Here is a 27,774-nt window from a genome sequence, read left to right on the forward strand (position 1 = left end):
CGGAAAAAAAAAGTTAATCCAAAGGAGAAAGAGAACTTTGGAACAAATGAAGGAGGGTTATTAAATAATACCTTTTGTCGGCGGTATTGAGGAGTTAACACAGATTGTCGTTTGGCAGAAGGGACCCTATGCTGTTAGACCGGGAGAAACAGAAACTTTGGCTGCAGTCCGCGCAGCTTGCAGCAACAGCCCTCCGTAGTCGAGCACACCTGTGGACGTGGCGGGTGTGGCTTGCAGAGAGACTCCAGCGAGATCTGACTGTGTACGGCGGTTTGCGAAGCTCCATGCCGCCTCGTAAGAACGGGAGTGTACCCGTAATGAATTCTAAAGCTGCCAGGGACGTACTAACCTCAGTGATGAGGAAGATCCCACCCGTGCAGGAGAAGCCTGAGAAAGCGCCGAAGTCGGACAGAGCGGAGAAACCCGCAGCTAAAGTCACGGCGATGAGTGCTAAGAAGGCGAGCATGGCAAAGGGAAAATTCACAGAGAAAGTGCAGCCCCCATGTGTTACAAATGACGAGATTAGGAGTAAAGACTCTGGAAGGTCGGGGACTGCTCCGCAGATGATCGCTGGCTCTGGGCGGGGGAAAACAGTTACTGTCCCAGGGATGTTTACTGGGAAAGCTGCAGCGAATAAAACATCAACTCAAGCCTTGCTTGGTGGTATCAATGCTACCGGCATCCTTAAAAATAGCAAGGTGACAGAAAAAGAAAGTGATGGGGGAGAAATGGATATTGGTGGGGCTGTGAAGCCCAAAATAGATTGTGGTGTTAAGACTGGGAACAATCTTACTGTGTCACCTGAGGTCCTACCCATAGTATGTGCTGGCACAGAAGGGGCTGAAGGGGCTGAAGGTGATTATGAGTTGTGGAGTTGTGGAGATGAGCGGTGGTGTGGAGTTGAGCGGTGGTGTGGAGTTGAGCGGTAGCGATGGTGTTGAGTTGAGCAGTGGTGTGAAGTTGAGCGGTGGTGTGGAGTTGAGCGGTGATGTGGAGTTGAGCGGTGGTGTGGAGTTGAGCGGTGGTGTGGAGTTGAGCGGTGGTGTGGAGTTGAGCTGTGGTGTGGAGTTGAGCGATAGCGGTGGTGTTGAGTCGAGCGATGGTGTGGAGTTGAGCGGTGATGTGGAGTTGAGCGGTGGTGTGGAGTTGAGCGGTGGTGTGGAGTTGAGCGGTGGTGTGGAGTTGAGCGGTGATGTGGAGTTGAGCGGTTGTGTGGAGTTGAGCGGTGGTGTGGAGTTGAGCGTTGGTGTGGAGTTGAGCGGTGATGTGGAGTTGAGTGGTGGTGTGGAGTTGAGCGGTGATGTGGAGTTGAGCGGCGGTGTGGAGTTGAGCGGTGATGTGGAGTTGAGCGGTGATGTGGAGTTGAGCGGTGGTGTGGAGTTGAGCGGTGGTGTGGAGTTGAGTGGTGATGTGGAATTGAGCAGTGATGTGGAGTTGAGCGGTGATATGGAGTTGACCGGTGATGTGGAGTTGAGCGGTGATATGGAGTTGAGCGGTGATGTGGAATTGAGCGGTGATGTGGAGTTGAGCGGTGATTTGGAGTTGAGCGGTGATGTGGAGTTGAGCGGTGGTGTGGAGTTGAGCGGTGATGTGGAGTTGAGCGGTGGTGTGGAGTTGACCGGTGATGTGGAGTTGAGCGGTGATGTGGAGTTGAGCGGTGATGTGGAATTGAGCGGTGATGTGGAGTTGAGCGGTGATTTGGAGTTGAGCGGTGATGTGGAGTTGAGCGGTGGTGTGGAGTTGAGCGGTGATGTGGAGTTGAGCGGTGGTGTGGAGGTGAGCGGTGGTGTGGAGTTCAGCCGTGGTGTGGAGTTGAGCAGTGGTGTGGAGTTGAGCGGTGATGTGGAGTTGAGCGGTGATGTGGAATTGAGCAGTGATGTGGAGTTGAGCGGTGATGTGGAGTTGAGCGGTGATGTGGAGTTGAGTGGTGATGTGGAGTTGAGCGGTGATGTGGAATTGAGCGGTGATGTGGAGTTAAGCGGTGATGTGGAGTTGAGCGGTGATGTGGAGTTGAGTGGAAGTTATTTCCACAGCTACAGGCAGACTCAGATGTGTGTGGGTGCAATACAAGGGAATCATAAAGTTATATATGATCAGACTCAAGGGTGATGTTGGCTGGTGAAGTGAGTGCTGATTGTAGTTATCACTCAGCCCCCTAGCGTTCGGGGTCCGTCAAAAGCCCTAACAAGCTCTTGGCATTGCTGTGGGGAGGGGGGAGGAGAAATGCGAGACACGGCCTGGCGGCCGTGAAGTGTGAAGCAGTGGGCGGAGGAGTGGATCCCTTTGAAGCTCTTGGAGGCAGGAGCAAATGGTATTAAAAAGCCTGTGGGGGAAAAGTCGTGAAAAGTGTGAAGCAGGGGGCGGGCAATCTCGTGCACGAGCACATACACTTCTGGAAATCCACTTTTTTTAGAGCTTAGTTTAGCTCTTAGTTTAGGCCCTATAGTCTCGCCTATTAATCCCTGCGGGATATAATAGGCGAGCCCTAAAAAGGAGTGTGAGGTTTTTTTGATGAACCCTGCACGGTTAAAGGTTATCTTTTGTGGCAAGATATGGGTCTTTCTTCAGAAATCCAGGCTGAAAACTACCTGAAGGAACTTACCGATGGTTAATGGACTTTAGTTTTAGCCTGGAAATATGCTTGTGGAGGTTTTCTTATATGCCTTCAAGTTGTTCTCTGTATTTTCTCCTCTTTTTTTGCTTAGATCTTTTTCCTATTTTCTTTTTCTCTTTTCTTTAGGTTGTTTACATGGACAGGGAGTGACCAGGGGACACTCGGGAAGTGGGAAGCATCACAAGGGTCTGAGGACCTTTTTTGCCAGCTTGTTGGGTTGTGGGGGTCAGGGTGGGGGTTACGCTACAGGGGAAAGGAAGGCATGGATTGGGGGGTGTTTTTGGGAACAGACTAATTCAGCCAGGATGGGCACAATTATTTAGTTGGTTATTTTTTAGGAATGTTTTTTTAATGGCATGGATAACATTAGGCTAGCATCCATTAATATATGCGGGCTAAATGACCCAGTTAAGCGGCGTTGGATTAGAGAAGATGTGCGGTTTTTGCGGGCAGATATAATTTGCCTCCAAGAAACTCACATCGAAGCCAGTCGGTATAAACTTCTGGAGTTTGAGGGTTTTCAGCTAGCTTTATGGACTAAATTAGAGGCAAAAATTAAAGGAGTTGCCATTCTAGTTCGACGGGGAAAGGTCAATATAATTCGCTCCTCTGCTGATGTTTATGGTTGCTGGGTTATTATACATGACAAATTTCAGAATAAAACCCTTACATTATGCTCAGTATATGGTCCGGTATTAGATGACCCAGAACTATATAAGTGGTTAAATATGGAGCTGGTCGGTTGGCCAGCTCCGTTTACAATATGTGGTGATTTTAACATAAATATCGAGTCTGAACTTCTCCATCAATCAGGGGTAGTATATACTGGTAGAAAACCTAAGGTCTATAGGGCTCTACGACAAATGATCAATCTTCATGGTTTGATCGATGCTTGGGCTTCTTTTAGAAGGAATGTCCCTGGATTCACTTTTTTTTCCGCACCACACAAAGTATACAGGCAGTCTCAATGTCATTCCAGAATTTGGCTGCTTGGTAACAGAATGATCAACCTCCCATTCTACTTCCGAGGATTCGGGGTGTATGTGCGAGTGAGAGTGATACTGGGGTAAGTTATCTTGTGGGTTGGTGGAAGTGAAGCTTGTGATTGAGGAATGCAGATCCCATCTTGAGTAGTGACTTTGATGCATGTGTGAGAAATTTGAACTGGCAGCATGTCTGGGTGGGGATCCAGTGGAGCTCTCTGAGGAGTGGTGTGGTGTGAGTTGGGTGCGGTATGTCAACAACGAGTCTTGCAGTGGCATTTTAGGTGGTTTGAAGTTGGTGAAGAAGAGTTGTTGGGATGCTGTCATACAGTGCATAGTAATTTTATTTATTAATATTTTTCCTGGAAAAGATGTTTTATTCATTGTTTTTTTATGGCCAAAACTGAACCAGTTGACCTACAAATGCTTTGTCTTTATACCTGGATTTATTATAACTGATTGATTAAATTGTGATGGTTATTAATAACTACAAGCAATAAACTTGAACTATTTTCATTCAGGTTTTCACAAACGAACTCCTGTGAACTGTGCATTCTGTTGCATCCAAATGAATGTTGTCTTTTTTAAACATAAAAGGGCTACATTAGAAGTGATCCATTTTCTGGCTCTGTATTTCGTGGGATGAAATCCATCTTTCTATCTTCAGCCTCTTTTTCACAGATGAACTTGTGTGCCTTTTCACAGCTGTCATCATTCCAGTCCATCAGATCTCCACAGTCCTCATAAGAACCAACTGTGGCACAATGTTCTGCTCCTTCATAGTTATCAGGTTGTTTACAGATCCAAAATCTAAAAAAATAAGGATCAAGAAATGAGCCACAATTAACTAAAATGTTTGTATTACACTGCCTGGCAGCTTCTGAACATAACATATATTTGTAACGTTTGGGGTTGAATAACAGGTGTTCATGATTACTTAACTCAAGTAACTCATTTCATTGACCTCAGAAGCATGAAGGGCAGAGTGGAACCATGGAGATTCAAACTCATATCCATGAGATCAAAAACAGGTTTCTGCAGAAAATGCATTTGTCCACCGAGCCCCAAGACTAGACCTTATTTGATGCGGAATTGAGATGCAATGACTATTACCTCCGCTATGTCCACAAGATAGTGCTTTTGAGGAGTACACACCCCTAAGTTAGGTAAGTCAGTCTTTCTTTTCCTGTTGTATAATGCATAAGAATTAATTCCCATGGTGATTCCCCCACATGATTGCTCCAGGTCAATCTAACTGCGTTAACACATGCAACTTCGTAGACCAACCAGGTTTTCTTATTTGTGATGTTGTGGTTTGTTATGTGTTGTGTTGCAATTCAAACTGCTGTGCTTTGTTATATTGTGTTTTGTTTTGTTGAAGTGTGTCACATTACATTGTGTTTTTTGGTCACTATAAGGATATTGTATGCTATGTTAGGCTTTTGTTCATTTTTTGATGGGCTCCCTGATATTTGCATCTTTTCACTCCCAATTTCAAGAGAATCCTTCAGTGTGTTTTGTTTTCAACATTCTTCTTTTTCGCTCATATCTCCAGTCTTCGCCTTCCCATTTTCTCAGTGTATTATTGCATTGTACCTAAATCTGTTCACACTGCTTCTCCACCAATGCCACTAATTTCCTCCCTACACTTTATTTCCTTCTCTTTGTTCTTCTTTCCATTTTGTTACTTGCCCCCTTAAGCTGTTTGTTCTTTACTTAGGTCCTCAATACAAGTGGCACAATTTCACCTGGAGCAATAGCTTCTCCCAGTGTAATTCGGACACTCATACTCGCCGAAAAGCGCTTCAGCACCCCATCAGGGAAAGCAAGTGCAATATACATTTGCAAACCCTTCCCTTTTCTAGCCCTCCACTATCCTTTTCAATCCAAATAACAGGCTAAAGTATCCACTGCTCAAACTAATTTCATATTTCACTATACTAATTCACAACTAATCCTTTTGGGGTTCCAGAGTAGCGTGCTACTCACTGAAAAAGCCTTTTGATGCCCCGTCAGGGGTAGTAAGCGCTATATAAATGCAATTACAATTGCAATGTCTTCAGGCTCAAAGTTATTGGAGACAGTATAGGCATGGGCTGAAGGTATCCACAGATATTGCTCAGAGTGGGGGAACTGGCAATGCTCGCCCCAGACAGACCCAAGCACTTCCCGACATTCTACACAACATCCACCCACCACACACTCCCCACCAGGCCCTCTAGTGAATGTTTCTGCCTGCTCAAAACCTGCAGTTTTATCACTGAAGTCATGGAAAAACCTTCAGTAAAGGACCTGGTAAGTCTGATCTATGAGGTCATTCCCCATTTCAGGGAGAAAAATTGTAAGCACGATTGAATATTGGGATAAATTGGGAATTCTGGTACTCCTGTATCACCTCATCATAAACCTATGATTTCATTATAAGGGCCTATGAGACATTCACTCTCTCTATTCTACATTTTTTTATAGGAAAGTTTTTCTCCATGATGCCCATCTTTTTTCACACTATTATTCCACTGATGTCAAATTCTCAAACCCACATCTGTTTTTCAGCCTCAATATTTCTGTCCTATAGCACAACACTAACTCATTTACATAGTGGTTTGACTAGCGTTGCCGATGTATTTATAATTTGCTGCTTTGGAAAACATGCTGACAAATTAAATAAATAAATAGAAAAATTAAATCTCTGAAATATAAATTATGAACATATAAACTATGAACGTATAGTGCTTTGCGGATGACTTACGTCTCTGGCTGTACATTGGAGCCATTCACCCACTTCCAGGCACCTTCCTCATCCTTATCCGTCAAGCCGATCCAGTGGAAGCCCGCCTTATTTGCATTTCTGATAAAAAGCTGCAGGAGAATAAAGGGACCAGGTGAGGTAAAAGAGCATTAAGACCAGAATACTCTGGATTTTTGTGCTTTATCTCATAAATATCCATTCACTGGTTGCACACAGATGCAGCAATTCATTGACCAACACTACTCCATTGTCCTTTATCCCATCGTCGTCAATCATGGATTTGCTCCCACGGTCAATGCTCCCCCTACACCATCTCCTTTATCCATGTGCACATAAACAGTTTGTAAATGTTGCACACTCTATCCCTTAAACTCCTGGGTGTGCATGTTGACTTTTTTGTAATTAATGTACATTGCAGGTATGCACATTTTACACTTGTGGATTCACATTTATGATTTCCAACCTGAAGGTCTTCCAGTCCCACCCTGGTAACTTCAGAATCAATTCTAAAAGTAAATATGGCGCAGGTTAGGAGGCAAGTGATAGCTTCACATATGTTTCAATTGCCAAAGAAATTCTTACTCTCCTGAGCCTGCATGATGAGTGTGCTCATTGAGTGTAAGTGTGGCGTAGTGATCCTCTCTATACAGAGTGATACTTTACCAGCGTGCATCTGAAGGCACTCCATTTTTTTTAACACTAAAAGTGAAACAGCTGTTCTTGTCCTCTTTCATCTATGTCAGGACGGTAGACTGTGAGGAGATGTAGATGCAGCCCGGAACCTACTGCCCATGAAAGTGCAAAGGACTTGGCTTCAGGCTGCATGACCCATGCTGGTGCACGTTTTCTCTAATATTGCTAGGTCCAGCCTAGGGGGTATCTCTGTTGTGATGACTGCCAGACCAAAGCAATCGAGTGGATGGTACACCTGCGCTTCAGGTTCTTCTAGAGCCAGGCGAGAATCTACCAGTGAGATGGTACATGACCCCTGATGAAAGGCTGTTCCTGAGACAGAAGTGTGAGACTCTCATTGCGTCTTTCAACTCCAATAGTCCTACGGACAGTTGTTGCTGAAGCAGGCTTCACATTAGCATTAGAATTTAGGATGCCGGGCAGAAGGGTAGAGGGTGTCAGCAGATAGAAAATATCCTGGCTGGTGTCTCATTGTAACCCATCGCCACTGCACCACACTTACAGTCAATGAACACCTCTCCATGAAGGCACAATAATAAAAAAAGGTATAACTGATCTGTGTCAGGGAGGCTTGCAGAACTGAATTCACTTCTGTATATATTACGTTTGTGGATGGTGCATGTGCTGGTATCTGAACAATACCTAGCATTAATCGAATAATACAAAATCATGTGAATTGCACATATCAGAAATTACATATATGTACTGAGAAGTGACATATAACACATTTTTTTTATACTTTTGAGAGAGAATCTTGATCTTGTTTTGCTGGCTACACTTCTTCTGCACTGGACTGAAACCTGTACTATGGCCTCTTGATTGAGCATTTTTTAGCATAACGACCAGTTATATTCTGCTGCTGCTTATACTCTGGGCAACCAGAATTATGCGATTCTACTGCCATGGCAGTTTTTGAATAATACTTGATATGCCAGGATTTGCCACATAATCCATCAACTGGTGTAAAACCTGCAGATTTTAACAAAGAAATGGAGCTAGCTCAAATAGATAAAAAAAAACAACAACACAGGTTCCCATGCAGTCGAAGGCCCTTTGCAAAGACTGACTAGTCATTGTTATCTTCCTTATTGCTTGTTGTTAAAATGGTGTTAATGAGGTGAACTAATTTCCCAACAGTGCCAACGTGAGGAAAATGACAAAATAAGTAATACTGAGAAACTGTGTTATCCCCGTGCACTCAATTTATGTCAAATAATGTTCTTAATGAGTTTTTAAGTTGTGATCTGGTTTGCGCCACATTTGTCGCACGTAGTCTGACCGTGCCTTTGAATAACAGGAAGTGGTGTGGGGAGAATCGTCTTCCCACCAAAATGTGCGCACAATATACGTTGAAACAGGTTTCTTCACAAATTTCGATTTATTTTCTTGAAATTTCAACTTTTTCACATGATTCTTTCAACTTCAATGTTTCATCCACAAGCTAGTAGCATGCATAATGACAATCTTATGATGCAAGTCTCATTTTGTTTCAATGCTTGCGTATACCCAATGCATTTCAGGTCACCAAACGAGGACGCTTCATCAGGGGTCTGAAATAAAGGTTAAACAGGACCAAATCAGAAACTCCACTTTAGATGAAACACATATAGAAAATAACAAATGTGAGCATGCATGTCTAAAGCTGTCGAAAAAAAACGAGTGTCTGACAGAAGAGTGCTTGACACAATGAAATATCATTGTGAGAACTACGTGGTGAATGTGAATTGAATAAGAAAACAATACGCAGTGGATGAAGAGTTCGAATTAATAGAACCCAGCGTATGGAAACCGAAAGGTTTATAAAAATGGTAGGACGCGCATAGTGGTGTGCCAAACTCAAACGAGTACATACAAAGTGAAAACATGCATTATGTGCAAAGAATGAATTCGGCTCCAAGATCCTCAGAAACTTACTTTGGACCGGACACCGCCGCGTCTCAGTAAAAATTCAGGAAGTGTGATACACTGAACGCGATAGGTCAACATATGGAAACACCTAGTCACGTGAACGGCATGTGTTAACCAATGGGAGCCAAGATAATAAGAGAGGTCAGCACCATGTGATATGAGTATGTCCGCTTCAAAACAAAAGAGACGGCTTAGGAACAATAAAGTTGCGCGAGTGAAAAACCAAATATGAACATGCATAAAGCGGGAAAGATAAACAAACTGAATTAATTCAAAACGAAAAGAAAGAAAGGTTAAATGTGCATGCTGTGGTTATGAAAAATACATGAAATGATTTTATAAAGCTTATCAGAAGATCAACGGTCTTATAATTCATGAATCAAGGTGGGACGCAGGAATTATCATTTCATGTATTTTTCATAACCACAGCATGCACATTTAACCTTTCTTTCTTTTCGTTTTGCGTATTGTTTTCTTATTCAATTCACATTCACCACGTAGTTCTCACGATGATATTTCATTGTGTCAAGCACTCTTCTGTCAGACACTCTTTTTTTTTTCGACAGCTTTAGACATGCATGCTCAGATTTGTTCGTTTCTTCACCTGAAAATGACCTCGCAAAGACATCGTTAACTTTTAGTTTCCTTGCACATGCCTTATCTTGTTCATCATCTGCTACTGTTTCTTTATCATGTTTCTTCATTACATGGGTTATGCTTTCAATTATAGGTTTGTCTGGCTTTTGGAGGTTGAATTTGGGACATTCTTAATGATTAACTTTTGGGTTGGGGTACTGTACATGTAATCATGCCATGCCCTGCAGTGCCTTCTAAATCAGATTAACCTTTGTGAACTATGTAATTATAATGTTTTGCCGATATCCTGCTAAAACCGCAAAGGCTACTCACCTGCTGACACTCCTGATTTTCCATTTGTTTAGGAATGTAATTGGTACAACTCCCTTACATGCCTGGGGCAGGATAAAGAGTATATAAGACTTGAAGTAAGACCATTCTAGCAGACTGCCTCATTCAGTTGCTAAGGCTTCTGTGTGACGTAGTCTCACTCATTTGAGGTTAATAAAATTTACTTTTATATTCCAGCTTCTGTGTCAAGTTCTTCCTTGTGAGTTTAAAAGGACTAAGTATCAGTGGAACCCCTGAGAAGTGGATTTTTGATTTCTACAAATGGTGCGGCCAACACGGGCCTCATCAGAGAAGTGGCTATCTGAGGGAGTGATCTTGTCAGAAGACAGAAATCTACTGAGGAGGACAGGACAGGACTCTACTAAGGAGGTACTCTGTGCACGGAGGTTCTGGGGATTCTTTGTCTCTGCAGCCCAGTATATTTCTGATCTTCCTGATTTTGATCCTCCACATGATGTCACTCCTGACTGAGAACCTTTTTGGCGTAAGTATTTAAAAAAAAAAAGACCGTTAGGTCATTTAGAACTTGGCAGTTAGAATTTGGACAACCATTTGTTTGGTATAGCTTTGGAATTTTGGAATTTGTGTTGGCCAACTTTGGATTTGTATAGGTTTGTATATGTGAATTGCAATTTGTGTAGGTAGGTAATGAGGAGATTTTTCTCTATCTGATTTTGTTGAACGGTGCACGTACGAAGAGTACTTTAAGCACTACTTTGGATATAATATTGCATATTCTGCAATATTTTTGGCATGCCTGTTGCAAGCACACATCGAAGAATGTGTTGCTTTTTTTGGAGGTACCATAGTGAGATGTGAATTAAATAAGCAGGCTCCCTTGAGGGAATATCTAAATAGGTTTAGGTATAAAAACATATTTCTTCCTCTGTGATTCTGTATCCCCAGGGAATTCAAATATGACAAAACAACCATACAAGGATCCATTTTCTGTGCAATTTTATGAATGGAGATATGCAGAGCGATTTTTTGGGGGGGTGTTCTGCCAGACAAAGCTAGTGAATTGAGTGTATTTTGGCTTCTTGGAAATAAAACAGTCTGATGGGCTGTTTTTGCAGTCTTTTGGAATACTATTGAGAAGCGCTTCTTGTAAATATGACTTACAACTAGTATTTACAAATGGTTTGGTTTAAGTACAGTCTGTGGGCTGTCCTTTGTTTCAGTCCTATGTGTTGATCTGTGGGTTAAATGTGTGTTTAAATGTCTATGTGGTTTTTCCCATTAGTGTAACTTCTGTAAGTAAATAGCGATGGCGCTAGTTATGAAACAAATGGCTAAAGCGCTGTATTGTGTGTCCTGAGTGTTTGAACCCTTTCTGTTTATGTCTGAAATGAGCTCAATGTGTGTTTGTGCTTTTTCTTTGTTTTCAGTCTGTTAAGTAAAATGTCAGATTAATTAATATTAAGTAGAAGTTAAATAAAAATCCAGCAATTTACCATGTGATATGCTAAAATAGCTATATGTTGCTATTTAATTTATAGACTAAGTAAAAACGCATATGTACAAACTGTTAAATGCTTAAAAAAAGATAAAATTAAAATTCACATTCACTAGGAATATAAAAGGCCTCAAAAACAAATTGTGTGTTTTGTAGAAAAACAAACTTATAGCATTTTTTTACTTACATACATTGTATTACATGTAAACAGGCAAACACTTCAGCTAAAGTGAATTTTTGCTAAATTCAAATGCATATTATTGCACACGCATTTTAAAACTTGAAATGTCTGTTTTAAGTAAGACTGCCAACGTGCTCAGGTTTCAACACTGTGAAGGGCTCTTACTGCCGTTAAGGAAGCAGATGTTGTTTTTTGAAGGCCACGAATAACATAGGAATGTTTATTTAGCCGGGACTTCGCCGTTAGTTAATCACGGTTGGAACTTTGCATTTCAGAATAGTGTTTTAAAAGGTTACAAAATAAGGTTCATTATTTTGTATCACAGGAAGACATTTCAATTGTGGTTTTCCTCTCTTTAAGCATTTTTTTGTAAGCATATTCTTGGTTCTGTTGCTAAATAATAATTGTCCTTTTTAAAAAAAAGTGGCGCGAAAATCTGTCATGTTTTAAGTTAGGCTTCTGTGCTTAGGCTCATAAAACAATGCGTCTAAAAATGATAGGCAAGAGATGCAGCTTGCGTTTATAAGTGGAATTATCAAAAACTATTGAGTTTATTAAAAATAATTATTAATTATGAAAAATAATTATTAAAAATAAGTGCTTCTAAATTCGTTTTTTAATATTTATAAAGCTTAATACTCATAATATGACCTCCTAGCATTAAAATTTAATTTAAGTTGTGTTTTACTGCATAATGAGGACATTTGTATGTGGAATTTCACTTGGCGCAGGCGTAAAAACTCATTTTTCTAAGGAATTACATGAGATATGTCTATTGTCCAATCTCTGCAATCTGTAAAGAATATTCTGAGGATGATTATTATGTAGCACAATTATAGGATATTTATTTTTAAGTGCCCCAGGTGGCAAAGTCGAAATTGGGTGAGGGCACTATTTAGGCAGCATTTTTTTTCATTTAGAGTAGCTTTTAAAGTGCCTTAGGCTTCAGTAAATGCATACATTTAGGTATAATACAAATTTGCAGGTTGTTCTCATTTGGGGTTGCTTTTAGTGGCTCAGTGAGCCAATGTGCCCGGTGCAGAGGTTTGAGTTTAATATCAGGTTTGAAGGTTTTACCTCTAGCTGGACCTACTGAGACATTCATCCATTTAAGGTTGATGAAATGAGTACCATTGCATAGGGTGGTAACAAGCATTTGTTCTAAAGTTGGTATGTTGTGTTGTTGTGTTCTGTGAATTATTCACAGTAGATGTTTTTGAGTCTGGGAATAGAAGTGGATTGTGGCCCCTAAAGGGAATAATATATTTGGTATGTGGTTTTGGATAGGGTTGGTTATTGCAAGTTAGAAAGAGTTAGGAAAGCTTTTTGTCTTTGACAGCTTCAGGGTGAAGAGAGAGAGGGCTGAGGAGAGGCAGATTTTGACCTTGAGGTCAGTAAGGTGGGGGTTAGCAGTATGTTGAAACAAGATGAGTTTTTTTATGACTTCTTTGAAGAAAAAATGTTTGTGTGTTTTTCACGTTTTGCATTTTGTCCTTCTATGAATTGTTCCTGCTGGTCCTGTGTGTCAGAAGCGACACAGTAAGTTGTACATTCAATTTATTTTATTATGTTTTGGCTCTCAACGAGGGCCACATAAAATTCACAATTTCAAATACAAAACAAATACATACCAAAAAAGATAGCATTCAAAAGACTCATATAGATCAAATAGCATCCATTGACAGAAATACAAACCAAAGCAATGTCAGACCTCTCCAATAACATGTTAATAAATAGCTAAGAAACCTTTAAAAAAAATTAAAAATATAGAAGCAAAACATTTCATTAGGAGGCCAGTATAAAGATTGCAAAAAGATATTCACATTAGAGATGCCAAGACGAAGGCATATTGGTTTTAACCATTTAAGCCGCAATAAACGAAGTGCCGGGCAAATCAGCAAGACATGCATACGATCCTGAATACTCAGATTACAGAGATTACACAATGGAGACGATACGTACCTTTTGGCTAAAAGTAGATTTAAAGGTAGTAAATCATAACGTAAGAGGAACCATAATCTACGTATGCCATGTGGCAAATTCCAAGTAGCATAGGGTTGGGCCAACTTAATAGAATAAGAGTTAAGGAGAAAATCGCAACCCCCTTTTCCTTGTATTGTATTCATATCTGTCTGAAAGCATAGTTCCCACGACGCCTGTTTTAGCAGGAGTTTTAGCTGTGTTGGTGAGTGCAGGAACAAAACACTTTCATCTAACTTTAAGAGAGTCACAGCTCTTCTAAAGTTCCTTACAAGTTGCGAAAACTCTTTAAAATTCCCAATAATTCATTTTTAAGGAGGGCTCTCATTGTCCCTGGTTCAGCTCTAGCCATGCAAGCCACCCATCTTACCAAGGCGCATACACCCTGTACCCAGCAGCTCCTAAGACCAAAATCAAGCCTACAAGCGGCCAAAGAGCACACGGTATTCAGGGAAGATAGGGATCTTAAGAGTTTCCCTTCAATTTTATGACAAAAGTCCCAATGCTTCAACTCTATGAGCTCGATACCGTATAGTATCGTGGGGGGAATCTTAGCCCTATACACTTCCAGTAAATAGGAGAAGTGCCTTTTTCCGGTAGCAAGATAGATGGCATTTAAACCTTTTGCATGGGCGAGGGCTTTGCGTGAACTATGCTCGATGTGGGGCCTCTCACTCAGATTGGCCGCAATGATTTTCCCCAAGAAAGTGTAAGATTTAACAACCTCTAGTTTTTGGCCACCGATATACCATCCAAAATTTTCAGAGCGGCACTTCTTTTTCCCGGCTATGCACATAATTTTACTTTTAGTTATATTAATCTTCATGAAATGGGAAGTAGCAAAAGCATGAAGAACTTGCAGCCGATTAGCGAGACCTTTGGGAGTTAAATCTAAAACAAGAATATCATCTGCATACATCAAGCAACAGATAGGGGTCCCTCCTATCACTGGAGCAGTACCCTCACAACCAGTCAAGGCAACTGGAAGGTCTACAGTGTATAATGAAAATAAAAGAGGCGCCAGGAGACAGCCCTGTTTAAGGCCATTCAAAGATGGAATTCGATGAGAGAGACCCCTTTCGCCCCCTTGGAGAACACTGCACCAAGTTTCCGTATGAAGTGTACGAACAAGATCTAATAGGTAAGATGGTAGACCAAGAGCTGCTAATTTTCTCCACAGCGTTCAACGATCCACTTTATCGAACGCTGTGGAGAAATCGATAAAAGCAGCGTACACCACCCCCCCTCTCACCTGCGTATATTTATCCGATATCACATGCAGGGTGGTGAGGTTGTCTAAGGTGCCGTGCCCCCTACGAAATCCAGTTTGTTCGAATGGCAGGATATTGTTCTCCTCAACCCAGTCGGAAAGTAAATTCAAAAGACATTTCGCAAAAACCTTTCCGATTGAGTCAAGGAGAGCTATCAAACGATAATTACTGGGGCTATCCCTAGTTCCCTTCTTAAAAATAGGGACCAGAATACTTCCCCTCCAGGATGCGGGTACCGTTTTAGAGTCAAAGCAGGATTTAAACAATGGACAAAGGATTTTACTCCACAGAGCAGGATCCTGCTTCAGAACCGTCATGGGGAGTTCGTCAGGACCCATAGTGCCGGAGGAGCGCATATTCTTTATGGCCATTTCAATTATTTCCTCTGAGGGATAATTAATCAGACCTTCAGATGTTAAATCCGGGTCACTGTCTTCAGCCGAAATGCCATTCCCTGCATAAAGCTCCCGGATATAAGAGGTCCATACTTCTTCAGCTATAGGGATGGGACACGGACTCATTCTAGTACCACATCCTTTCCCAATTATGGAACAAAATTCTCTAGTCCTGCCATTTGTAACTGCTTCCCTCAGGTTGATCCAAACTGTATCTTCCTTTTCCCTTTTTATTCTCGCTTTAAGTCTAACTCTCTTTCTTTTTAACCTTGATATTTCTTTTTCCAGTACACCTGATCTACCTAAGAATTGCTCTCGTACTAATTTATTTATTTCCCTATTCAGGATACACAATGCACAGGGAAAAACTACCCTTTTCCTGCGACAGCTAGCCTTTTTTACATCTAAGATGATGTTCCGCATACATTTTTCAAAATTAACAGTTTCCGAACCATGCCAGTCATTTAGTTCTAATATAGTTTTACATAGATGAGCGTGCACACCTATAATGGCAGTAGGGTTCCAAAAACATCTGCCCGAAGATGCATGGAAGGTAACATCATTACTGTTAAGAGACCATGACACAGTGGGCTGAGGTTTTAAGGAAATAGTTATAAGAATTATGCTATGATCACTCAAAGTTGTAGGGACTATCATAAGGTCCTGAATACAAGGAAAAATGTCATAGTCCGAGATTGCATAATCAAGTATAGAGGCGCTAAAAGGGGACTTATGAGTAAATTCCGCAGGCGCATCGGAGGGAAATCTCCCATTTAGAATAAGCCCATAAACTGCCGATAATTCTTCCAGCAGAATCTTCCCTCTTTTATTAGTTACTATTTTGTCTGGAAGGAGGGATTGTGGTATAAAATGCGCCTCTTCTTTAAATTTATTTCTAAAAAGATTCAGACTAGCATTAGAAATTTTACAGTTCAGATCTCCTACTAGGATAACTTCTGGTGGGAATGCAGCATTTTTAATCTGACCAATATACTGAAAGACTTGCTTCAATAAAACGTTAAAACACTCTTCTGGAGGAATGTACACATTAATAATTACAACAGAGGACTTCTTTAAAGAAATGGGAAGATTTGCTATTGTTATAGCTTGAAAGAGGTTACTAGGGTCAATATAGTGGGAGAATCTCCAGTCCAATGTATTAGATAATAAACAAGCAATTCCCCCTTTGGCATGACCTTTCTTGGATGGGGCAGCTGGCGCTTCCAACACATAGTGATCCTTCCCACCATCAATATTATCAGTGCACCATGTTTCTTGGATGCAAATCACATTTGCACCCAACGAAAATAGGAACTCGAGTTTCTCTGGACTACTATGTATCCCAGCTGCATTCCAAGAAATGATTTTCAATTGATTGTTAAAGATGGTGAAACAATTTGGGGTTATCTGTGGTCTTAGTAGATAAGGCACTATGCAGCCAATTCCACCGATTATTGTCCTCTGTTACAGTAAGTTGTATTTGACAGCTGATCACCACTAACTGGTGACCAGTTGTCAAAAGGAGGGTGAGGAAAGTAAAAGAAAGTAATTTTGGTGTAATTTCGATTTTAAGCCTGACAAATTAAGCAGGCCAGAATATTGGGTTTTGGGCTGCAGGTTCACAGTGCATAAAATGCATGCAATGGTGTTGTGTGTCACCGCTTATTTACATGTGCTATTTTAATTTGTCTATGCTTTTTGTGCTTGGTATACAGCACGTATATCTGATGGCTTGACATGTGTGTTTTTTTTATTTTATGTATGTTTTTGTTTTATGTTGTTGCTTCTGATACTATTACATGTTTTCCTGTGTTGTGAGGGGATGTCATGACGATGTACATCTTTGAGCAACAGTTGGTTGAACTTGCTCTGATACTAAATTTCACAGATATGATATTTTCATACTGTGAACAAGACAGACAATACTTCACCAGTGCATCATGTCTATTTGGCTATAATGGTATTAAAGAAAAATAAAAGAAATATACAGGATCAAAGTGTGTCACCTGCAGTTGGTCACGTTACTGCCCCTTCCCTCAAGGAACAGGCAGCCCTAAATTTATGTTTCCTTGATTGGACCTAAGGATGAAATTATAGATCTGTGACTCTTGTACAAGGTGGCTTAATTTCTATATTGCATTAGTTAATCATGTTCTGCTTCCTAAGTACCAGGTTTCATTTTCCTTGAAGAAGGAACTGGAACATTAGCTGAGATTACCGTATATGGTGTAGCGACCAGCGGTAGAGTTAAAATTTGTGAACCTATTTTGATTTTTGTGTATCACCCTTACTCTTGGTATTATGTCACAAACTTGACTATCACCCGAGTCATTTCTTGTTCTTCCTATAGATTTTTATTTTGCCGCTTCTCCCCTTGACTGATGTTGCATTGTGCCTAGCTATTGGGGATTTTAGTTGTGTCCTAGTCCCATTTCCCTTTTCTGTATTCCTTTCACCAGTCAGCCCATTTATTATAATTGGTGTATTGTTCAGGTTCACACTTCCAGACTGCAGTGATGTACCAGGGACCCCCATATTATGTATAATTCCCTTTTGTATGACCAGATGGGTTTTTCAAGAATTTTACTTCATGCCCACTTGGATGTTTTTTTTTATTGTCTGACTGTCAGGGTAGTGATAGACTGGTTAACTGACTTAATATTATAGTAAGACAAGTTTTCCACCTCAATAGGAGACACCTTACGTTTATTTTTTGAATATGACAAATTCAATGCCTATTCTAATTTGGTTTTCAGTTCCTTTTTTCTATTGCTTTAATTTTTGATGGACCAGATGTGTTTTAATAATGGAAATACCAGGACTCTCTAGTTCTTGTCTTTTTGTTTCCACATTTTGATCATTAGCCTTTGTATTGCATAGTGCGCCTGATGCACAATTATTAAAAGGGAGGTATCTATATGTCCCTGATAATCTGTATTATGTGATTTCTCTTTTGAGGTGTTCTAGATAAGGAATTTAGGAACACCTAGCCTTTATCATTGAGGAAAAATGTTTACCCCATTAGACGATGTCACCATGTATGAGGACATCCATTCATATAGAATTCCCATGTAGTTATCTACCCTTAGATGGTAGAGGATATGCTCTCATATGGAAACCCAATTGAAGAGGCTAGAGGCACTGTTTTGCCTATTGCCTTTGTCTTTGTATTCTATGAGAATGACAGTGTATTTTAGATCACAATAGTCCCATGGCGTATGGCCACTCCTTTGAAGATTGCAGGCCACCTGCTTGCAGTCCCCTTGTTAAATACAATTAAATGTTTTTGTACTGAATTTGAAGGAAACTAACAACTGTGTCACATTTCCTACGTCACTAGGTTCTGCAGTATCAAGTCATAATAACCTGCAGAACGCTGATGTAAGCCTAATTCCCATCAGTGACAGCTACAGATGAGGGCCGGAGGTCTTGGCCCTACAGTCCCAGCATCCAGAAAAGTAGCAAGGCTGGACAGTGATCGCCAGCGTGCCATCAATGGTATCTCCAAAGCATTGTGCTTGCTTCATCAGAAGGCGTTGAACATCAGAAAAGAAGGAGGAGCTATTGATGGCAAGGTTGATTTGAGCCTTGAGTTTTCTACCTGTCATGTGCTGATAACCTCTGACAGTGTGCAGTCCCTTGAACCCCTTGGCCTGAGTTTTGGCCACCCCCCCCTTTTCTTTGCTCCAATGGAAGGGCAGTGCACCGGAGGATCCAAGATTGACAAAAGGCACTACATTATGGTGCCCATGAAAGAGCAGCCTGAGCGTCCTCTGACACTGAATAATGAGTGTTAGAGCCTGAGAATGTAGACCCGGGTCTGCATGAGATGATCTGTGCCCATGACCAATGAAGAGCACATTATTTGTAGTGTCTGTCAATGGTGCACTGCCTTGAGACATTGAGACTTTCGAGTGAGCTGTGAGTGTTTGCCAGGAGGGCACTCCAACTAAGCAGTACTATTTTCATGAAGAGGCCTGAATCGAGAGGCCCAATGCGGAAGAAGACAAGTGAAGCTGATTTGTTGGATGATAGAAGCCTGCCAGAGAGGCTTTGAATGGACTTTGGGCACAGCTGCACAAGCGGTTCCAGTGCAAATGTATAAAGTAAATGTTAATTAAGTTCTCATTTGACTGAATTGCCATGGAAGAGGAAGTGGCTCCGTCTCTAGCATCCAAAAATGGTACACCAGAAGTGAGTCTTTGTGCTACTATGTGTGTTCGGAGACCTGTCCCAAGAGAAGTAGAGAATAATAAGATGATGTTACAGCAACACCTTGCCGACCTAATGAAAAACAATATAGACCTAGATTCAGATTAACATGAGTCTTAGGTTATTGCCTACGTAATGGCAAAAGAAGGGTCTGAGGTTCTGTAATTCTCGAGTCTGACTCCATTTTGTTCTGTGCCACCATTTTGTGTTGCCCTCACGTAGGCCTGTGAAGGTAGCCTGACGAATAAAGTGGCCTGGCCTTCTTTGTTCATGTATACATTAACTAAGGTTTCTTTTTGACTCTGAAATGAACTGTAAGAAACTGACCTCTTCACCTGAAACTGACCTCACAAAGCCAATTTCCCTGACCGATCTTTGTCTGAGATTGCCAATCAATGTTCAGGACGTCGTTAACTTTTAGTTTCCTTGCACATGCCTTATCTTGTTCATCATCTGCTACTGTTTCTTTTTATGTTTCTTCATTACATGGGTTATGCTTTCAATTATAGGTTTGTCCTGCTTTTGGAGGTTGAATTTGGGACATTCTTAATGATTAGCTTTTGGGTTGGGATACTGTACATGTAATCATGCCATGCCCTGCAGTGCCATCCAAATTAGATTAACCTTTGTGAACTATGTAATTATAATGTTTTGCCGATATCCTGCTAAAACCCCAAAGGCTACTCACCTGCTGACCCTCCAGATTTTGCATTTGTTTAGGAATGTAATTGGTACAACTCCCTTACATGCCTGGGGCAGGATAAAGAGTATATAACACATGAAGTAAGACCATTCTAACAGACTGCCTCATTCAGTTGCTAAGGCTTCTGTGTGACGTAGTCTCACTCATTTGAGGTTAATAAAAATGTACTTTTATATTTCAGCTTCTTTGTCAAGTTCTTCCTTGTGAGTTTAAAAGGACTAAGTGGAACCCCTGAGAAGTGGATTTTTGATTTCTACACCCTGTGGCATAATTCGAGTGGCCCTGCCTATATTGTACCTGTATAATGTCAAAGCAATTGGCTCGGGCAATGGTTCTTTTTCATGTTTTCACTCCCATAGCCTTGCCTCAGTCATCTCTGACCACTAGTTGACTTGAGATCTTCTATTCCAACAGTGTTTGTATGTGGATCACTATATAGATAGAACTGAACTGAAAACATATAGATAGACACATAGGCTTATAGAGAAACATATAGATTGACAATTGATCTATATATTGATATTGATTGAAAAATCTTTTTTGAATATAACTAAGATTACAATGGTGCAGAATACAACACTTTCTAAGTAGAATTACACCAGGGAAGATGCTTCATAGCAATCACATCAAAGCATTCAACAAATCCTTAACTGACCTGCTCCTCCCGGTCAGTGATGATGACCAGGTCTGCCTGACTTGACTGGCAGATGTATCTGCTTACTTCCCATGACAGTGGGATTTGTGAAAAGAAGTAGCATTTTTCATTGTGCAGCTGCCAATTTATGGGACAATCCTTGTAGAAGACCTCTGAAAGAGAAAGGACAGTCCATGGAGTAAGAACACACAATGAGAACCAGCAAGAACCCTTCTGTTGGGTCAGAAGTGAAGCCTCAAGGCGCTCTAAATAGTGGTTCAAACCACAATTTCATCCTGGCACATGATCCCAGCATCCACCAGGACTATTGAAAGGAGTGCCTTAGAAGGTACACAGTTATCTGATGGCTGTATGCTTTGCTGCAAATACTCGTGTCCAGTCTTTGCTTCTTGTCTCAATCAGTGAGCCTTCCCCACTCCACCTCAGACCATTTAGCCTCAATTGCAGCTCTGTAAATGGGGCACAATTTTCTTGTAGGTAATTACATAATTTGTCATGCAGCAAAAAAATGCACTTGGTTAGTGTGCTGTGTATTGAAACCATTTTTGGTATTTTTATCTGTAAAGGGATTTACAGAGCACCACATTCACTTAAAGGTATCTTGATCTATTGGAAGCAGAACACTCAGAATAGCACTGTTACTCCTGACAAATATTCATTTGGAGACATTTTTACAGCTTTACTGAAACAGTATTGGGTATTTCATGAATTCCTTTTCAGACCTACCTAAAAAACTGTGGATTGTTCTTCAATATTTATAGAATATGTGCTATAAAAAATAACAATGGTCCCATTTTATAAAGAAGGTTCTTTATTGAAGAGTCCCCATGATGCTCTCTTGCACATTCAATATGGATCTGGCATTAGACATTTCCAGGCCTGCTTGTGTGTCTCGTCTGCCTGTAGCACAGTATCAACACCTGCCCATGCTAGAGTACTTACGTCCACAATCGGTGCCGGAAGTTCTCTCTTTGCACTCGATGTACTTCCTTGCCAGGCTGAGATTGCTTTCCAGTTGTGCCAACTTTTCCTGGGTAAGCTGGGCTCTGGCAGTAACTGTTGAATCTAAGAAAATTGGAGAAAGGAGTAAGAGTGACTTCAACTAAATTGTATTTAAAGGCATATTATTTCATATCAAATAATTTCTGGTACTTAAAATGGAAGTACAGGCACACACTGTCATTTATTGAATTAGGAATAGGGTGAAAATAGTACTATTCACTTAAAGTTTCACGTTGTTCTCTTACATATAGAATGGTATTGAAAACAGTCCAGTGAGTGCAGTGACAAAATGGGCAGAAAATGCCATTTGATGATGCTAATTTGATCACATTTGTCGAACAGTAGAATCAGAGGAGACTTTGAGAAATTCTAATTTCCTAATACCTCATCACATCTCTTTGAAAGTGTTCAAAGATAGCAAATCTTACTTACAGAGTATTATGCGGGCAATCAATGTAGCAAGCAGCAGAAGGCTGATCCCCAGCCCTAAGTCTACCAGATTATTTGTTGAGTCCATCTTCTTGTCCTCTGCTTGTGAGGTCTTTCTCATGGCTAGGAAACAAAACAATGTGTCTATTAGTTGGTTACTAAAGGCCAAATTCCCCAAAAGGGATGCTTTGCATTTGTTTTCTTGCATCCATTTCAGAACCGTACCTTACACATACATCAGGTACCCTTTCACTGTTTGCCTGCTAAAGTTTTTTTGTAGAGTCTAATGTGATGTGAATGGCCATTGTTGAGTGTGGGAGAGGGGCCATGGCTCAGGTAAAATAAATACTTGATTGGTTCCAGGAGCCCCTCTGTTTCGCCAGCAATGGCGATCAATAGCATATTACCCGCAGGGGATCTGCATGTAACGTTTTGACCACGTTATTTATCACATGTATCAGTTATAAATACAGGTATTTAATCAGAAGCAGAATTCACGGGTTTAAAAATAGGAACTGTAGTAAAATAACAATAAAAGATTTTGGGGCAGATGTACCACCATTGGATTTAGTGCCTCGCAATTTGCAACAAATTGTGAGTCGCAAATTGTGAGGCACTAAATCCAATGTACAACAGTGTCAGAGATACTGTTAGCGATTCCCAATGGAGTCGCAAAATGTGAGGCTCATCAATATTCATGAACCAGTTGCAATTTGCGACCCAATTGGGAATGGCCAGCCTCACAAGGATGGTGGCCTGCTGGGGTCAGCAGACCACCATGTCTGAGACTGCTTTTCAATAAAGCAGTTTTTGTTTTTTAAATGCAGACCATTTTCCTTAAAGTAAAACAGGATGCATTCAAAAAAGAAAAATTGTAAGGTTCTCGTTTCATTGTTTAAGGGTAGGTAGTGGTCCTTGGGACCACTGCCTGCCCTTAATAAGTATTTTCCAGTGCATTCACAAAGCGGAAGGGGTCCCATAGGTAGCCCTTACCGGTTGCAAGTGCTTTACCACCCTTCTGAGAAGGGTGGTAAACTCCGACTGTTTTGCGACCGCAATTGCGGTTGCAAAAGAGTCATACATGCCTGGAAGACTCGCTATTAGGAAGGGACGCCCTCTGTAGTGTTCTCTGTAAAGTCATTCCTTCATGCAATCTGTAGTTCAGTAAGCATGTTTTCTCACATTATTTGCACTGTACCATGGTCTGAAATCTTCACTGCAGTTCTAAATGGGTGAACATACATTTATTAGTACACTGGCTGCAAAATGTGATTTTCAGATCATATTTATTTTCACTAGCAAAGCATACTTGTGAATAGATATGAGTTATGAACATGGGTTCTTTACCAACCATTAGGATTGTCATTGTTTTGTAAAATGCTGTTTTAAGTGGTCCAATTTATCAGGCTGCTATTATTTTTAACTATTGAAAAAAATGCCTTTTTTATCTTAACTAAATAATGTCAAACCAATATTCTTTTAATTGACTTTAAATGACAATGACAGATGTATTAAAGAAGACTGTGCTGGCTGATAAGAAGAACTCCATGTGTTCCAGCATATGCCTTGTTCATATGTGAAGTGAACAGTCAAGAAAGACCATATCCATCATCACATTAAACATAGAAGAAATATCTTATGCAGTTAGTCATTCTGTAAGAAAGAACAGTTCCCATTTGGTCACTGTACCCAGAGTGTTACAAAAATGTCTCTAGTTTGAAAAGGCATGCACCCTGCCCAAGTAGGGACCACCACTCTAGTCAGGGTAAGCTACATATACACTAAACGTTTACCTTTGTTCGCACTCTGGTAGCTTGGCACAATTCGGGCTAAATTAAAGAGGCAATGTGTAAAATATTTATAACACAACACACAGTAACACAATGAAAACACCACAAAAAGACTCCACACAGGGTTAGAAAAATAGACAATCATTTTATAAATGAATCAAGGCAAATGAGAAAAATCCAATAAGTAGAAGTCGAGATGTGAATTTTCAAAGAATAAAAGTGTATGTAGCACTTGGTAGCAATAAGCCCCAATGGACGTAATCTGGTGGAGCTGGACCAGGGCGAAGTCAAAAGTTCAGGCCACACACAATGGAGCACAGGCCATCTATAGGACTTACACAGGCCCAGTGAACAAAGTACTTTCATACTGGTCACAACAGTGAGATGCGGGGTGCAGATGAGCGATGCGTTGATGTCAAGGTGATGCGGCGATTTCCTTCACGCAGTGGTGGTGATGGGTCAGTTCCGAAGGCAAGGCGCCAAAGCCGAGATGCATTGGTTCCAAGTGAGATGTGCTGATTTTCTCCACACAGTCGAGGGATGCATCGATCTCTGTAGACTGCTGTGGTGGCAATGCACAGTTTTGTGCGTTGATTTCTGTAGGAGCTGCACTGGTTCTGATGCATCGCGCCCGGTTATGCTCCTTCCACAGGCATTATGTGTTGAACTCTGCTCACACAATCAGTGGATGCGTAGGTACCTCTGAGGCAAGTAGTTGGGTCCCCTTTCCTGTGAACCAGGCAAAAGAGCAGGGACAGAGACTTTTTTTATTTTCCTGAGTTTCAACAATAGGAGGCAAGCCATCAATTGGCGAATACTTGGGTTGAAAGGCAGAGTTCAGCTCTCCCTCAGCAGGGTCAGAGAGCAGCTGATCAGCACAGCAGAAAGCAATACTTCCAGATCAGCAGTCCAGCAGAGTGGCAGTCCTTGATGCAGCAAAGCAATTCTTCTGACCAAGCCCAGTTGCAGATCCATAAGTGTCTGAATTGGGGAGGTCAGCGAACCAGTATTTATTGCCAATTCTGCCTTTGAAGTAGGGAAGACTTCAAAGAAGTGCCTTTGAAGTGCACAGAAGTCCTTTCTTCCCAGCCCTGGGTCCAGACTATCTGTAGGGGGTAATCAGACCTTTGCGTGGGGACAGGACACTGCCGATACATGAGTAAGTGGAGCCTTCTCGATCCCATCCTGCCCAGGATGAGCCATCAGAATGTAGAGGAGTGCTCAGACACTCCTAACCATCCTGTGTTTTGGCTGTCTAGAGGGAATGTACCAAGTGTAGCTGTCACCCACCCTAGATGTGCATTGAAGACCGGCTGCAGGCATACAGATCTGTAAGAGCAGAGAAATGTCAACTTTCTTAAAGTGGCCTTTTTAAAAATAGTAATGCTAAATCCAACTTTAACTGTCAATAGGATTTATCATTACCATTCAAAAGATAGAAAACATGACACAGCTACTCTTTTCTAATCAGAAATTACAACTTAAAAGTGTATTAATTCCAAATGTTAACCTATGAGAAGAGTAGGCCTACCAGTAGTAAAAACACATTTAGCTATGTGTCACTACCAGGATAAGCAAAACTTAAAAGTACATATACTACCTTTTACTTACACAGCACCCTGCTCTATGTGCTACCCAGGGCCTACCCAAGGGGTGGCTTATGTGTAAAGAAAGGGGATTTTAAGGCTTGGCAAGGGGTTTTAAATGCATACACTTCAGTGGCAGGCCTTGGGCAGGTTTGAAATGATACTTGTGTGAGAGGCACAATCAGTGCTGCAGGCCCACTTGTAGCATTTAATTTACAGGCCCGGGGTATGTGGTATAACACTTTGCAATGGACTTACAAGTAAATAAAATATGCAGACTGTGTAGGAAGCAATGTTGCCAAGTTAAGGGGAGAAGCACATGTACCTTAGAACTGGTTAGCATGGTAAAGTGCTCAGAGTCCTAAGGCCCACAAAAAGATCCAGCAACAAGATTAGATAAGCAGGCAAAACATTTGGGGAAAGACCACCCTAAGGTTGAAAGGTCTAACGTAGAGGAGTAAAAGTCACAAATCATCTCGAATTGTACATCAATATTCTTTTGCTGCTCCAGGAATTCATTATAAAATCACTCGAAATGTTTTTCAAATCCAAATTTAAATTGGGTCATTCAGTGGGGTGAAGATTGGCTCAAGTCAGATAGTGAGCACAGGACACATGTCTGGACATACCTAATTTGGCATCTACAGTGGAATGCAGCTTGGTTCCAGTGGGATAGTGAGCACAGGACTCACATCTGGGCAGACTCATCACACTTGAGTGGTCACAAGGAAAATACAAAACAGTGATGAATGGAATGCTTGAATTAATCTCATCCATTGGATATTACTCTGAGTTCCATTGCAGTCCATCATTTTTTTTGCTCACCATGCCGCATCAGATTAGACCCAACCATATTCATATCAGCCTTGATCCTTCTTCAATAGGAACAGCCCAGCCCGAACGGCCACGGCAGGTCCATTCCGACCAGAACACGAGCAGCCAAGGACCCAAAACCTAGGGTGAAACTGACCTTAGGTTGCTTGTATTCCGGTTCAGAAAGGACCTGGCTCACTCTTTTTTATGCAAACACAAGGAGATGATGGACCAAGTGCTGAAACTTTTCAGACACTTACGCCCAGTCACAGATCTGGGTTGACTCCTTTGCCACCTCAGTTCAGACCAAGCTATATGCAAATCAGTGTTGAGCCTTTTTCACTCTTTTTTATGTATTTTGGTTTACAATGGGAGCAAAGTTTAAAAAGTACTAGCATTTTGTAGTTGTACATTTTGTATTTTACAGATTTAATGTCTCATGGCTTCTGAGTCAGCCAACACCCTATTTCTCAACTTCCCCATGACAACTACCTCTAAAATCTTTCACCATCTACTTCTCAAGTCCCTCCTATGGAGAATGGAGACCCATACATTAAAGTGGCTACGATGTAAAAAGAACAATCGATTGACTGAATGCTGAGCAATGCAAACATTCACCCCCAGTCACAAAGATATGGGTTTAATCCATTGTTCGTTTGCTCACCACGCCACCCAGGTTTGGACCCAGCCATATGCAAATCGGTCTTCTTGACCCTGTTCCTCATGAGAACAGTCCAGCCTGAACTGCCAAGCCAGGTCCTCCCTTGACCAGAAACAAGCATCCTGGGACCGGTTTTGGGGAATCACTCATCATCAGGATGGAGACAGGGCTGTCTTTAGAAATTCCATGAAAGCATTGTTAGCTACAGACTGCATATTAGCCAATTCTGAGCACCGCTATTTGGTGGACTGCAGGGATACCAATGTGACTGCAGTTTCATTAGTTCAAGGTGAGGAAGTGTCTGGGCCAGGCCTGCTCTTTCAAGATTTGCAAATAGTGGCTCCTCATTTGGCCCATCACTGCAGCAAGAATCCTCTTCCATTGCCACATGGGGCTGAAAGAAGCAGTGGGGAGCTCCTGCTACTCAGCATCAGTACCATATTGAAGATCCCATTACCAGCACTTCCACTTCCCACGTCAGTGCCCCACTCCCTCCATCCTGAGACCACACCCCAAACTCCGGTACACCTCCTTTCTTCTGAGTCCTTGCTCCTTCGTCAGAGCTCAAGCAACTGCTCCTGTCCCTAGTCCCTTGTAATATCCACATTCCGTGGTATACTTTGCCTGGTGTTTAAGTGGCAGACAGAATAACTTAGAAGTCCACACCAAACATTTGCAAACTGATTTGGCAGTCTTCTGCAGACATTTTTGGCAGTTTTTCCACATAAAACACCCTGCAAATTTACATGTTTAGAAAACTTTTCCT

The 27,774-nt window shown here is 41.3% G+C and overlaps 1 protein-coding gene across 1 annotated transcript in view; it reads right to left on the reverse strand.

Moving 5' to 3' along the window:
- Window positions 1-3,924: 3,924 nt before the first annotated feature.
- LOC147673379 (perlucin-like) overlaps window positions 3,925-27,774 on the reverse strand; it is an 84,145-nt gene continuing 60,295 nt past the window's right edge. The window contains exons 2-6 of the mRNA XM_086946350.1: window positions 22,162-22,281; window positions 21,670-21,792; window positions 20,728-20,879; window positions 6,347-6,456; window positions 3,925-4,407 (exon numbers count right to left, since the gene is read on the reverse strand). Coding sequence (XP_086802476.1) covers window positions 4,197-4,407; window positions 6,347-6,456; window positions 20,728-20,879; window positions 21,670-21,792; window positions 22,162-22,279 — 714 coding nt within the window. The 5' untranslated portion in view covers window positions 22,280-22,281 and the 3' untranslated portion in view covers window positions 3,925-4,196. The remainder of the gene's footprint in view (window positions 4,408-6,346; window positions 6,457-20,727; window positions 20,880-21,669; window positions 21,793-22,161; window positions 22,282-27,774) is intronic.

The sequence above is a fragment of the Lissotriton vulgaris genome, chromosome 12, assembly GCF_964263255.1.
Source record: "Lissotriton vulgaris chromosome 12, aLisVul1.2, whole genome shotgun sequence".
Lineage (NCBI taxonomy): Eukaryota > Metazoa > Chordata > Amphibia > Caudata > Salamandridae > Lissotriton > Lissotriton vulgaris.